Below are 13948 nucleotides of genomic sequence, written 5' to 3'. Positions count from 1 at the left end.
GGTAGAGGGAGGGAGAGCGGTAGAGGTAGAGAGAGAGAGAGAGAGGGGTAGAGATGGGGTTGGTGAGGAGGTAAGTATGTTGGAAGCAACAGACTAAGAATAATATAAATGCACCTTTAGTGCCATTTTCTGGCTCAGAGGGCCGGCTCTCCCAGTTGTCATGCTCCATCGTGGAGCTCCCAGATCCAGGGGAGAGCAGGCGCGACCGGGGTCCCACAGGACCACCACCACCAGGGGAAAGCAGAGGGGACATCAGCTYGCCAGTCAACCCACCATCCAGCCCATTGGTGGAGACAGAGTGAGAATCGGCCTGTGATTTGTTGCTGATAATCAGGGTGTCATCATCCTCTCCATTACCCTGGGGCTCTGTATCCAGCCCAGATGACATCAACATCTGGACATCTGCAGAGAAAACAACAACGCTCAGAGCTTTATTGACACGGTAATGTTACTAACATCTATAAAACACACGGCACTGTAGCAATACCACTTTCTGGTGATAAGCAGGTCACAATCAGTTAAAACTAGCACATGATACTAGGCTGGTAGCTAGCCTAAATACATAGGATTCATATGACTAGAGCAGAGCCCMCACTTGAGTAATGAGTAGAAAGAGTTGTAATTCTGTCCTATTTGCACATCAGACAAATACAGCAGAGCACAGAAGTGGATTTTATCTACCTGTGACTAGACCAGTTCCCAGAAAGAAACAGGGGGTATAGCATACCAGGCCTACCTGTGAAGGTGTCAGGGAGGAAGGTGAGGAGGATCTGTTGGGGGCTGATGTACTTGGCGTAACACTTCCACTGAGGGGTAGACCCATCCCTCTCCACTGGGACTGACTCCTCGTCCACCAGGTCTGCATTGCTGAAACTCTGACGAAAGAGGGGACAAACGCACAGAGATGACAAGTGTTACAAAATAGAATAGACAAAAGGAGTATTTCCCAAGGAGGACAAAGCTTCAATAATGAGAGGAAGAAGAGGGTAGTGTAAAACATGCCTGGACACCAAAAGCAGAACCACATTGGTGGTTTTACATTGTTTTTGCGTTTCATAAAACTGATCTCAACGCCAAGGAGGAACCTTCTGGATTTCTCTCCTCAAAGAGAGAAGGCAGACTGGTTAAAAGGTTTACCTGAAGGGTACAAGTTACTACCTGAAGGGTACAAGTTACTACCTGAAGGGTACAAGTTACTACCTGAAGGGTACAAGTTACTACCTGAAGGGTACAAGTTAATAACCTGAAGGGTGCAGGTTAATAACCTGACCTGTTGCATCCTCTACAACCACTGTGAACATTTGAACATCTTGGCCATGTTTTGTTATAATCTCCACCCGGCACAACCAGAAGAGGACTGGCCACACCTCATAGCCTAGTTCCTCTCTAGGTTTCTGATTAATTTCAATTTTCACAGAACCGCTTGTTGCAATTTTGATGAGGCTCTCTTGTTCAGATATCGGTAAGTGGACTGGAGGCAGGGAATAAAAGGGATAACGAATTCAGTTGTTTGTGTCATCCATTTCGGGAAAGTACCTGCGTAATTACGCATCCAACTCACTCAGGTGCTTCGCTGTATCACATTTGACATTGTCCGTAAGCTTGAGTTCATTTGCACACAAAAAATCATACAATGATGGGAAGACCTGTGTGTTGTCCTTTTTAATGCAGACAGAGAAGAGCTCCAACTTCTTAATCATAGCCTCAATTTTGTCCTGCACATTGAATATAGTTGCGGTCCCTGTAATCCTAGATTCAGATAATTCAGGTGAGAAAAAACATCACCCAGATAGGCCAGTCGTGGAAGAATCACGTCATCATGCAAGCAGTCAGACAAGTAAAAATTATGGTCAGTAAAGAAACCTTTAAGAWCTTCTCTCAATTCAAAAAAACGTGTCAATACTTTGCCCCTTGATAAACAGCCCACTTCTGTATGTTGTAAAAGTGTTACATGGTCGCTGCCCATATCATTGCATAGTGCAGAAAATACATGAGAGTTCAGGGGCCTTGCTTTAACAAAGTTAACCATTTTCACTGTAGTGTCCAAAACGTATCAGGCTGTCGGGCATTCCCTTGGCAGCAAGAGCCTCTCGTGGATGCTGCAGTGTACACAAGTGGCGTCGGGAGCAACTGCTTGCACATGCGTTACCACTCCACTATATCTCCCTGTCATGGCTTTTGCGCCATCAGTACAGATACCAACATGAGCAGCAGCTATGTTTGGCTACATACGGACCTTTAGTGGAATTCCCGAGAGAGAGTAACGGTTAATGTAATTGGATGTTAATTATTTGACTAGGCTATCTGTATTTGACATTGTGTTGTTATTTTGCTGAACACTAGATGGTTTCATTTTATTTTTGGCAGTGAAACAAGGCTACTCAGACGAGAAAAAAAACTCACCCAAATGTATAGCCCCATTGGAAAATATAAATGGACTGTTTGAAAATGTGAAGGGGAAAAAAAGTACAAAAAATATATATATAAAAATGTGAACCACATTTGTGAACGAACGGCATTGCTCGTTCCCCTGAAAGAATGTAGTGTGGAAACCTACCAAAAACAATTAGGCAACAATAAATTCAATCCTTTTAGACAACTTCCTGAACAAAAAGTTCCACTGTAATAGTGAAGGTGTAAACTTGGCAGTAGAAAACCTAAACTGTGTATTTGACCTCTCAGCTTCTCTATCAAATCTAAAACTGTCAAACACAAAACCGAAGAAAATTAACAATGATAAATGGTTTGATGAAGAATGCAAATACCCAAGAAAGAAATTGAGAAACCAAGAACTTAGAGACCCAGAAAACCTGAGTCTACGCCTTCGCTATGGTGAATCACTAAAACAATACAGAAATACACTACGGAAAAAGAACAGCACAGAAATCAGCTCAATGTAATTGAAGAATCCATAGACTCTAACCACTTCTTGAAAAATTGGAAACACTAAACAACAACACTAAGAGTTATCTATCCAAAATGGAGATGTATGGTTAAACCACTTCTACAATCTTTTTGGCCCTATAACAAAGAACAGCTAAAACATATATATGATCAAATAAAAATCTTAGAATCAACTACTAAAGACTACCAGAACCCACTGGATTCTCCAATTACATTGAATGAACTACAGGACAAAATAAAAAACCAAAAAGGCCTGTGGAGTTGATGGTATCCTCAATGAAATTATAAAATATACAGTCAACAAATTCCAATTGGCTATACTAAAACTCTTTAACATCATCCTTAGCTCTGGCATTGTCCCCAATATTTGGAACCAAGGACTGATCACCCCAATCCACAAAAGTGGAGACAAATTTGACCCCAATTACTACCGTGGGATATGCGCCTTCACCCTGCACACCCAAATTGAAAAACAAACAAAACCAAAACAAAAGTCTTCTCATGCTTTATTGATTTCAAAAAAAGCCTTTGACTCAAGTTGGCATGAGGGTCTGCTATACAAATTGATGGAAAGTGGTGTTGGGGGAAAAACATACGACATTATAAAATACATGTACACAAGCAACAAGTGTACGGTTAAAATAGAAAAGGAAAAAAACGTTTCTTTCCACAGGCCCGTGGGGTGAGACAGGGATACAGCTTAAGCCCCACCTTCTTTAACATATATATCAACGAATTCGTGAGGGCACTAAAACAGTTTGCAGCACCCGGTCTCACCCTACTAGAATCTAAAGTCAAATGTTTACTGTTTGCTGATGATCTGGTGCGTCTATCACCTACCTAGGAGGGCCTACAACAGCACCTAGATCTTCTGCACATATTCTGTCAGACCTGGGCCCTGACAGTAAATCTCAGTAAGACCAAAATAATTTTGTTCTAAAAAAGGTCCAGTTGCCAGGGCCACAAACACAAATTCCATCTGGACACGTGCGTTACCAGGATGCACCATGCTTCTACACCTACATTGCTTGCCGTTTGGGATTTTAGGCTGGGTTTCTGTACAGCACTTTGTGACATCAGCTGATATCAGAAGGGCTTTCTAAATTAAATTTGATTGATTGATTACCTGCAGGGTACTGGTGGATCCAGTCACTTCTTTACTGTTCTCTATAGTTTGGAATGACATCACCGTGTCCTGTCTCTCTGGAGGTTTCAGGCACTCCTCTGTCGAGAGAAGGTAACAAAGAAAAGTCATTTTGTGCAGGAGTATAAAATGTTACATAAGTAAAACAATCATGAGCAGGATTTTGTTGTTTTCATTCAGTCAACATGTGTTTATAAAGTGCTTTACATTAACTCAGTCTAGACTCCAAAGAGCAAGCAAATTTACAGCAGAAGCATACATTTAGAATGCCTACCTCTGATGACAGGTAGAGAGAAGGGTGCAATATGTCCGTCTCGTTCCCTGTCTAAGATGTGATGCATGAAGGTGACGTTTTCGTGGTCAACCAATGTGATCTCCCGGTCACTGAGCTCGTTTTGCAAGCTGCTGTGGAACAGACTAAGCAGGAGTTCGTTGGGCAGGTAGGGGGCACCCTGGGACACCTCATTCTCCACTGCAATACAAACAAATACATTTTCATTACTTTTCATCTTCATAATATTGTAGCGACAACACGTAGTGACCATGTCAAGACGTTTGGACCTCTTGGGGTATAAATGGCTAAGGTGTTGGACGAAGAGTAGGAGGGACCCATATTTGGGCTATTAGCAAAACTTGCCACAATTTATCAATTCATGTTGGAAAAATGTTTGATCTTGAGGACATTATAACATTCACCTCTGCTGAGAGTGAGGAAGAAGATCTCTATCTGTTGGCACTTGGGCAGCAGCTCAATGAGGTCAAACTGGAAGGGAATGGTGTGGATGCAGTCCTCAGAGGGTGGGGGGTCCCCTGCCCCGACGGGCGGGTACACCTGCTCCTTGTTCTGGCACAGCTGGCTCAGGTACTCAAACGTCATCATGGTGGACACAGAGGCCAGATCCCGGGGGAAAATCTGTGGACAAAGTTAACTCACTTCTACAATCAAATGATGAGAGGATCCAGACGTAGAGTCGTTCCTCCTCTGGCCGTATCTGTACACACATTTCAACTTTACCTCATCTCTTCATAAGTATTGTAATACTATACAAACGCATGAATTGGAACTCCCAGCGATTTTACTACTGAATAGCTAGCTACCTTTGACAACAGCTGACAACTGCTAATATAAGAAGACCAATTTCATTGATTGATCGATTGGTACTGACCGCCTGGGGTATCTCCTGGTAGGTGAGCTCCTGGAAGTGTCTGTGTTGGTCTCTGGGGCTCCATACTGTCCTACTCTGAGGCTCAACCCAACACTCGGTCACCAGGTTGAGCCCTGTGTCCACATCGATGGCCTCCACCTCTGTATCATTGTCATCGTCTGTGGAGAAACTGGAGACCCATGATAGAAGACAAGGGGTCAGGACAGGAGGAGACATACGGAAGCTTATTCAGCAATAGCACAATTAACTGACTAAATAACCAGCGAAATATACCCAATGGCAACGTGCACCAAAGCATTCAAACGGTAAAAAAAAAAACAGTTCTTATAAATAAAGGTTACAGTTGTTAAAAATAGTGTTCTCAAATAGTGTTCTCATAAATAGTGTTCTCATAAATAAAAGTGTTCTCATAAATAAAAGTGTTCTCATAAATAAAAATAAGTGTTCTCATAAATAAAGGTTATAGTCCTTATAAAAGTAATAGTTCTCATAAATAAAAGTAATAGTTCTCATAAATAAAAGTGTTCTCAGAAACAAAAGTGTTCTTATAAAGTGTTCTTAGAAATAAAAGTAACTGTTCTTAGAACTGCAACTGTTGGATAATATATGAAGATAATGTTGGAGAACGTGTTGAAATTGTGGAACGTGTGGAATAAAGCAATAGAACCAGTGGCTAAATACTTAATAGAATTCAGTCTCACCTGTCCTTGGTAGAGGTGGAGTGAGGTGGAAACAGGATATACTGGACAATACAGGTGTGACTCTCTCCGTCCACCGYCTCTGGCATCCCCTACAGGCACAGCATCACAAGTCATTCTTACCATGAGATTTGTATAGGAATTCAATGCAAACACTGTGCAGTAAACTGTCTGGCCTCAATATGTCCAGATAAGAATATGTGTATGTGTGTGGCCTAATCTTTGCAGTGTTAATGTAGATAATGATACATGAGTTTTGTTTGGTTTAGATTGAACAATTTTACTTCATTCTGTAAAATGTGTGTACAAACTGTTCATATCGGCTTGAAGGACTGTTTTTGTAATGAGTTCAGTAAATACTTTGTCTCTAAGTGCCAGTCAGCATTCTACTCTCACCTTCATTGGCAGTTCAGTCACCATGTTGACTACGCCATCTCCACTGGCAGCAAAATGAAAGCCCTCAGAGAGGCGAATCCTGGAGGACCATCAAAACACACTTTCAGGTAACATGTCACAAGACGTTACTACCCCTAAGAACTTCCTAACAGCTCCCTGATATGACAATGATGACTTGTATCCATCAGGAAAGTATTTCTGTGTCATAAAGCATGCCAGCATATAGATATTCAGGTAAACAGGTGTAAAGCACATCAAAAATATTACATACATAGTGCATGATACAGGTAACATTAAATATGCCAGGGGGACTCACTCAGACAGCATGGACAGTATATGAGCCACAGCCTGCAGGGGAACGGTAGATCCAAGGCCGCCCTGCACCGTCCAGACCCAGCGCTGGTGGAGAAAGTAGCGCGAAAGAGACGCTAGGGTGGACGAGGCTGCGCGATTGGCTGCCATACTGAGGGGCCCGGTCATTCTGGGGAGCTGGGTGAAGTTCTCCATGTTCAGAATGAAGGGCATCCGGAAGTCTGACGGGAGCTTATCGTAGCTACAGGGGGAGATTGGACACTGTTAGATTCAGAGCACTCATAATGCAAACAAATCTGATGCTTTATGTCTCGTGACCTCAATAATTGTAATCTACAGTAAAAAGCCACGTGAAAGAAAACATATAAATTGGAATCACTTAATTTTACAGTACAGAAACCAGATATTTCCTAAGAAATKACATTATAAAATGGTAATTACACAGCAATAAGTAAATCAATAAACTTGATTGTTTCTTTGAAAACAGGACTGTAAATTGAAATGCTACCATCCGATTGCTTTGGTATGGCAAGTTAACCAGCATTATTTCAAATCAGTTGTGCCTGCTGGGTAACTTCCATGCTCAAGGCACAAATCTGAATACATTCCATTGACCTGATGAGCAGTTTCTCCAGAGGTTTGTTGAGGACAACCATACATGGCCGGTCAGACAACGCAGGTTTGGAAGTAGGGAGAGGAGGGGACTTGGAGCGGGAGGCGTGCCCCAGAATCTTCCTCTTGGGCGTAGCCTCCTTGTTCCGGATGCGCTGAGGGAAGCGAAGCCTCAGGATCTGCTCCCGCAACTCATCCACTATCTAGAAGATGGAGGGCAGAGAAAAGGTTGAGCTGAAGAATAGGATAGGTTAGTTCCCTCACAGACAGCTGTTTAGTTCACTTACCTTAATTAGCATTTCAGGAATTAGTCTAGCATCTTCAGCCATGAGTTAACAAACAACATTGACACAAATGGCAACAAAAGGTCATACCAACAGATGTCTGCAGCATTCTGAGAAAAAGGTGTCATGTTTTCACCAAGTGAGTGACATATTTTACTAGTCACACAAGTTTGTACTAAACACTTCTCTCTGCTTGTTAGTACCATATACAGTGAGGAGAAATAAGAACAGCTCGAGATTAAAAATATATMATCTATTCAAAAAAATTTAAAAGTATTTTTGGTGTGTAGACCATGTCAAGTACCTTGTTCCTGGTGTGGGCCAGGGTTCCGATAGGAAAGCCCAGCCTCAGAACCATACATGGGAGCTTGGAGATCAGACGCACCAGATAGAAGGAGTTGGGGGGCTGGTCAGAGGCACTGGGGACAGGACATTCATTAAAATCTTACTCAAGTCATGTACTGTATCTCAATCCTGACAAGGGTTTAAATAGAATGTTTTCTTTCAAATACTTTGTGCATGTGATTGAATATGCTTCAAGTGGGTTTGCCTTTGAGACTTTTCCATTGGTTCATTCAATCAGTTTAAAAGGGATGAATTGAGATTTTAGCGATGAAGGAGTGAGACAGACCTAGGTTCAAATAGTATATATATTTTCTTTTAAATACTTAAAGGGCAATGAAGCCCTTTATCTATAGTGGGTTGCGAAAGTATTCACCCCCTTACCATTTTTCCTATTTTGTGGCCTTAACCTGGAACTAAAACAGATTTGTTGGGGGTTTGTATAATTTGATTTACACAACATGCCTACTACTTTGAAGATGCAAAATATTTTTTATTGTGAAACAAACAAGAAATAAGACCAAAAAAAACGGATCCCCCCCCCCAAAGTCAATACTTTGCAGAGCCACCTTTTGCAGCAATTACGGCTGAACGTCTCCTGGGGTATGTCTCTATAAGCTTGTCACTGGGATTTTTGCCCATTCTTCAAGGCAAAACTGTACCAGCTCCTTCAAGTTACTATTTTCTACATTGTAGAATAATAGTGAAGACATCAAAACTATGAAATAACAACTATGGAATCATGTAGCAAACAAAAAAAGTTTTAAACAACTGAAAATATATTTTAGATTCTTCAAAGTAGCCACCCTTTGCCTTGATGAGAGCTTTTCACACTCTCGGCATTCTCTCAACCAGCTTAATGAGGAATGCTTTTTCAGCACTCTTGAAGGAGTTCCCACATAGCCTGAGCACTTATTGGCTGCTTTTCCTTCACTCTGCAGTCCAACTCATCCCAAACCATCTCAATTCAGTTGAGGTCAGGTGATTGTGGAGGCCAGGTCATCTGATGCAGCACAACATCACTCTCCTTCTTGGTCAAATATCCCTTTCACAACCTGGAGGTGTGTTGGGTCATTGTCCTGTTGAAAAACAAATGATAGTCCCTCTAGGTGCAAACACGATAGGATGGCGTATCGCTGCAGAATGCTGTGGTAGCCATGCTGGTTAAGTGTGCCTTGAATTCTAAATAAATCACAGACAGGGTCACCAGCAAAGCACCCCCACACCATCATGCTTCACGGTGGGAACCACACATGCAGAGATCATCCATTCACCTACTCTGCGTTTCACAAACACATGGCGGTTGCAACCAAAAATCTAAAATTTGGACTCATCAGACCAAAGGACAGATTTCCAATGGTCTAATGTCCATTGCTCATGTTTCTTGGCCCAAGCAAGTCTCTTCTTCTTATTGGTGTCCTTTAGTAGTGGTTTCTTTGCAGCAATTTGACCATGAAGGCCTGATGAGAGCCAGTTTCATCAGAGACAGATGGTTTTTGCGACTGCACAAGAAACTTTCAAAGTTCTTGAAATGTTCCACATTGACTGACCTTCATGTCTTAAAGTAATGATGGACTGTCGTTTATCTTTGCTTATTTGAGCTGTTCTTGCCATAATATGGACTTTGTCTTTTACCAAATAGGGCTATCTTCTGTATACCACCCCTACCTTGTCACAAACGCATTAAGGAAAGAAATTCCACAAATTAACTTTAACAAGGCACACCTGTAAATTGAAACGCATTCCAGGTGACTACCTCATGAAGCTGGTGATTGACAGAATGCCAAGAGTGTGCAAAGCTGTCATCAAGGCAAAGGGTGGGTACTTTGTTAAACAAATCAAAATATATTTTATATTTGAGATTCTTCACTTTTTTGGTTACTACATGATTCCATATGTGTTATTTCATAGTTTTGATGTCTTCAATATTATTCTACAATGTAGAAAATAGTACAAATAAAGAAAAACCCTTGAATGAGTAGGTGTGTCCAAACTTTGGACTGGTACTATAGATATTTCAAGGGTTGTACAGAAGTTAGAGGCAGTTTCGCGTGCCAATGCTGTAGATTCTCAGTCATTGCGCTAACGCTAGTTAGAAATTGCGCTAACGCTAGTTAGCAACTTCCTTCAAACTGCAAGCAGAGACATAAAAATAGTATCCATGAGTTTAGCCAACTCTGGGGAAGTAGCTAAAGATCTTTATTGCCAAAAACTTGACGTATCCCTTTAAGAATTTGAAAGAAAATAATAATACTATTTGAACTCAGGTCTGTCTCATTCCACATTGTGAACTATTTACCATTAGTCTCTATTCCTCCTTACCTGTATATGAGCTTGACGTATGAGTATCCCTCCACCAGAACGAAGCTGCTCCAGTCCCTCAGTAGGGAGGTGAGGGCTGAGTGAGAGATACGACACTGGATGGTGCTAAACCGCCCGTTACTACCGGCAGTGTGAAGGTGCTTGGGCAAAGGCCTGCAGAGAGAAAAGACCACTTTGATACTGACTGTGAGAAAAAAAGGAAGGTAAAATCCCTACATATAGTATTCTACACTGAACAAACATATAATTGATACTCAGAGCTCTAATGACCCTCTAACCAGTGACATCAATGTAAATGCTATCGAAAATCACATCAAAAACAGTAGGCCTATCCTACTTTTAAAACTCACCACACTGTGATGATGAATTTGAAGAACAAAGTTCAACAGCAGGTTTAAACAGTGTAAGACATGATCATTGTGGGTGTTGTTTCAAAGTCTAATGCAACCAAAGACAGCTTTTTCGCAGGTGATGATCAATTAAAAACTTGAATATGCATATTAGAGCTTATGCATAGGCTTATGAGCCCAAGCCCGATTTTTTTATTTTACGATTATGAATTAAAATTATGATTGTGCAGTGATGCAATATACAGTGCATTCGGAAAGTATTCAGACCCCTTCCCTTTTTCCACATTTTGTTACGTTACAAACTTATTCGAAAATTGATTACAATTATTTTTTTCATCGTCAATCTATACACAATACCCCATAATGACAAAACAAAAACAGTTTTTTTTATTTTTGAAGAAACACATTTACATATATTAAGTATTCAGACCCTTAACTCAGTAATTTGTTGAAGCACCTTTAGCAGCAATTACAGCCTCAAGTCTTCATGGGTATGACGCTACAAGCTTGGCACAACTGTATTTGGGGAGTTTCTCCCACTCTTCTCTGCAGATCTTCTCAAGCTTTGTCAGGTTGGATGGGGAGCGTCGCTGCACAGCTATTTTCAAGTCTCTCCAGAGATGTTCAAATCAGGTTCAAGTCCAGGCTCTGGCTGGGCCGCTCAAGGACATTCAAAGCCACTCCTGCGTTGTCTTGGCTGTGTGCTTAGGGTAATTGTCCTGTTGGAATGTGAACCTTCAACCCAGTCTGAGGTCCTATGCACTCTGGAGCAAGTTTTCATGAAGGATCTCTCTGTACTTTGCTGCGTTCATCTTTCCCTCGATCCTGAATAGTCTCCAAGTCCCTGCCACTGAAAAACATCCCCACAGCATGATGCTGCTACCACCACCACGCTTTACCAGGTTTCCTCCAGATGTGACACTTGGCATTCAGGCCAAAGAGTTCAATCTTGGTTTCATGAGGTCAGATAATCTGGTTTCTCATGGTCTGAGAGTCCTTTAGGTGCCTTCTGGCAAACTTCAAGCAGGCTGCCACTCTACAATAAAGGATTGATTGGTGGAATGCTGCAGAGATGGTTGTCCTTTTGGAAGGTTCTCCCATCTCCACAGAGGAACTCTGGACTTCTGTCAGAGTGGCCATCGGGTTCTTGGTCACCTCCCTGACCAAGGCCCTTCTCCCCCGATTGCTCAGTTTGGCCGGGCGGCCAGCTTTAGGAAGAGTCTCGGTGGTTCAAAACATATTCCATTTAAGAATGATGGAGGCCACTGTGTTATTGGGGACCTTCAATGCTGCAGACGTTTTTTGGTACCCATCAGATCTGTGCCTCGACGCAACCCTGTCTCGGAGCTGACGGACAATTCCTTTGACCTCATGGCTTGGTTTTTGCTCTGAGATGCACTGTCAACTGTGAGACCTTATACAATCAAGTTGTAGAAACATCAAGGATGATCAATGGAAACAGGATGCACTTCGAGTCTCATAACAAAGGGTCTATTTATTTTTTCCCCTACAAAATAAAAGAAGAAAAAAAGTTTTTGCTTGGTCATTATTTGGTATGGTGTGTAGATTGATGAGCACATGTTTTATTTCATCAATTTTTGATCAAGACTATAACATGTGGAAAAAGGGAAGGGGCCTGAATACTTTCGGAATGCACTGTATTGCCTAAGGCATATTACACATGGCAGAAAAACATAGAAAAAACTGATTTAAGATGTCTTTGGTCTTAATTGGTCTAGCCTATACTCCAAAATTACACAAAGTCGAGTAATGGCCTTTGAGAGTGGACTGTATTATTATGCATACTGGATCGACTGGTTATCTTATGCTCCAAAATGTCTATCCATGAGTCTGGGAGAGAACGTACAGCCCTAGGTGATGCTGTTGGTTCATTGATTGTGCAGGGTGGCTTACAGTTAGTCTACAAATAGTGAATTGTATTTGAATATATATATGTATATTGAATAGCCTAGTAATTGGGATTTAAAAAAATATTTTAATAAGCAATTGGGTGACATTACTTTTAGCTATACAGAATATCTAACCACCATGCGTTTCCATCTCCTCCTCTCTCTCCTTTACTACTTTCTCGAGCGTGCAGACGGGCTGTCAACAGTTTAGGGAAATACACTACATGGCATCGAACATTTCATTCCAAAATCATGGGCATTAATATGGAGTTGGTCCCCCCTTTGCTACTATAAAAGCCTCCACTCTTCTGGGAAGGCATTCTACTAGCTGTTGGAACATTGCTGCGGGGACTTGTTTCCATTGAGCCACAAGAGCATTAGTGAGGTCGGCACTGATGTTAGGCGATTAGGCCAGGCTTGCAGTCAGCATTCCAATTCATCCCAAAGGTGTTCGATGGGGTTGAGGTCAGGGCTCTGTGCAGGCCAGTCAAGTTCTTCCACACCGATCAACAAACCATTTCTGTATGGACCTCACTTGGTGCACAGGGGCATTGTCAAGCTGAAACAGGAAAGGGCCWTCCCCAAACTGTTTCCACAAAGTTGGAAGCACAGAATAATCTAGAATGTCATTGCATGCTGTAACGTTAAGATTTCCCTTCACTGGAACTAAGGCGCCTAGCCCGAACCATGAAAAACAGCCATAGACTATAATTCCTCTCCACCAAACTTTACAGTTGGCACAATGCAGTCGGGCAGGTAGCGTTCTCCTGGCATCCGCCAAACCCAGATTCATTGGTCGGACTGCCAGATGGTGAAGCATATTTCATCACTCCAGAGATCGCGTTTCCACTGCTCCAGAATCTAATGGCGGCAAGCTTTACACCACTCCAGCCAATGCTTGGCATTGCGCATGGTGATCTTAGGCTTGTGTATGGCTGCTCTGCCGTTGAAACCCATTTCATGAAGCTCCCAACAAACAGTTCTTGTGCTGGCATTGCTTCCAGAGGCAGTTCAGAACTCTTTAGTGAGTCTTGCAACCGAGGACAGACTATTTTTACGCGCCGCGCACTTCAGCGGTCCGATTCTGTTAGCTTGTGTAGCCTACCACTTCGCGGCTGAGCCATTGTTGCTTCTAGACTTTTCCACTGCACAATAATAGTACTTACAGTTGACCGGGGCAGCTCTAGCAGGCCAGAAATGTGACAAACTGTCTTGTTGGAAAGGTGGCATCCTATAACGGTGCCATGTTAAAAGTCACTGAGCTCTTCGGTAAGGCCTTTCTACTCCCAATGTTTGTCTAGGGAGATTGCATGGCTGTGTACTCGATTTTATACACCCGTCAGAAACGGGTGTGGCTGAAATAGCCGAATTCACTCATTTGAAACGGGTGTCCACACACACTACATGGCCAAAAGTATGTTTCGTTGCGAAAACATGTTACTATCGATGTTCCTTAACAAATTTAAATTGTTGTCCCAAATTAAGGACTGGTAGCTGCATGAACAATG

The 13948-nt window shown here is 42.1% G+C and overlaps 1 protein-coding gene across 1 annotated transcript in view; it reads right to left on the bottom strand.

The window, feature by feature from the left end:
* LOC112070955 (KICSTOR complex protein SZT2-like) overlaps positions 1 to 13948 on the bottom strand; it is a 71872-nt gene that overhangs the window by 30556 nt on the left and 27368 nt on the right. The window contains exons 13-24 of the mRNA XM_070439187.1: positions 10181 to 10333; positions 7821 to 7935; positions 7236 to 7435; positions 6625 to 6861; positions 6309 to 6387; positions 5916 to 6004; positions 5215 to 5383; positions 4745 to 4961; positions 4323 to 4520; positions 4031 to 4128; positions 737 to 875; positions 115 to 402 (exon numbers count right to left, since the gene is read on the bottom strand). Coding sequence (XP_070295288.1) covers positions 115 to 402; positions 737 to 875; positions 4031 to 4128; positions 4323 to 4520; positions 4745 to 4961; positions 5215 to 5383; positions 5916 to 6004; positions 6309 to 6387; positions 6625 to 6861; positions 7236 to 7435; positions 7821 to 7935; positions 10181 to 10333 — 1982 coding nt within the window. The remainder of the gene's footprint in view (positions 1 to 114; positions 403 to 736; positions 876 to 4030; positions 4129 to 4322; positions 4521 to 4744; positions 4962 to 5214; positions 5384 to 5915; positions 6005 to 6308; positions 6388 to 6624; positions 6862 to 7235; positions 7436 to 7820; positions 7936 to 10180; positions 10334 to 13948) is intronic.

This window comes from Salvelinus sp. IW2-2015, unplaced genomic scaffold, assembly GCF_002910315.2.
Source record: "Salvelinus sp. IW2-2015 unplaced genomic scaffold, ASM291031v2 Un_scaffold1467, whole genome shotgun sequence".
Lineage (NCBI taxonomy): Eukaryota > Metazoa > Chordata > Actinopteri > Salmoniformes > Salmonidae > Salvelinus > Salvelinus sp. IW2-2015.
This window is presented reverse-complemented; position numbering and strand designations above follow the sequence as displayed.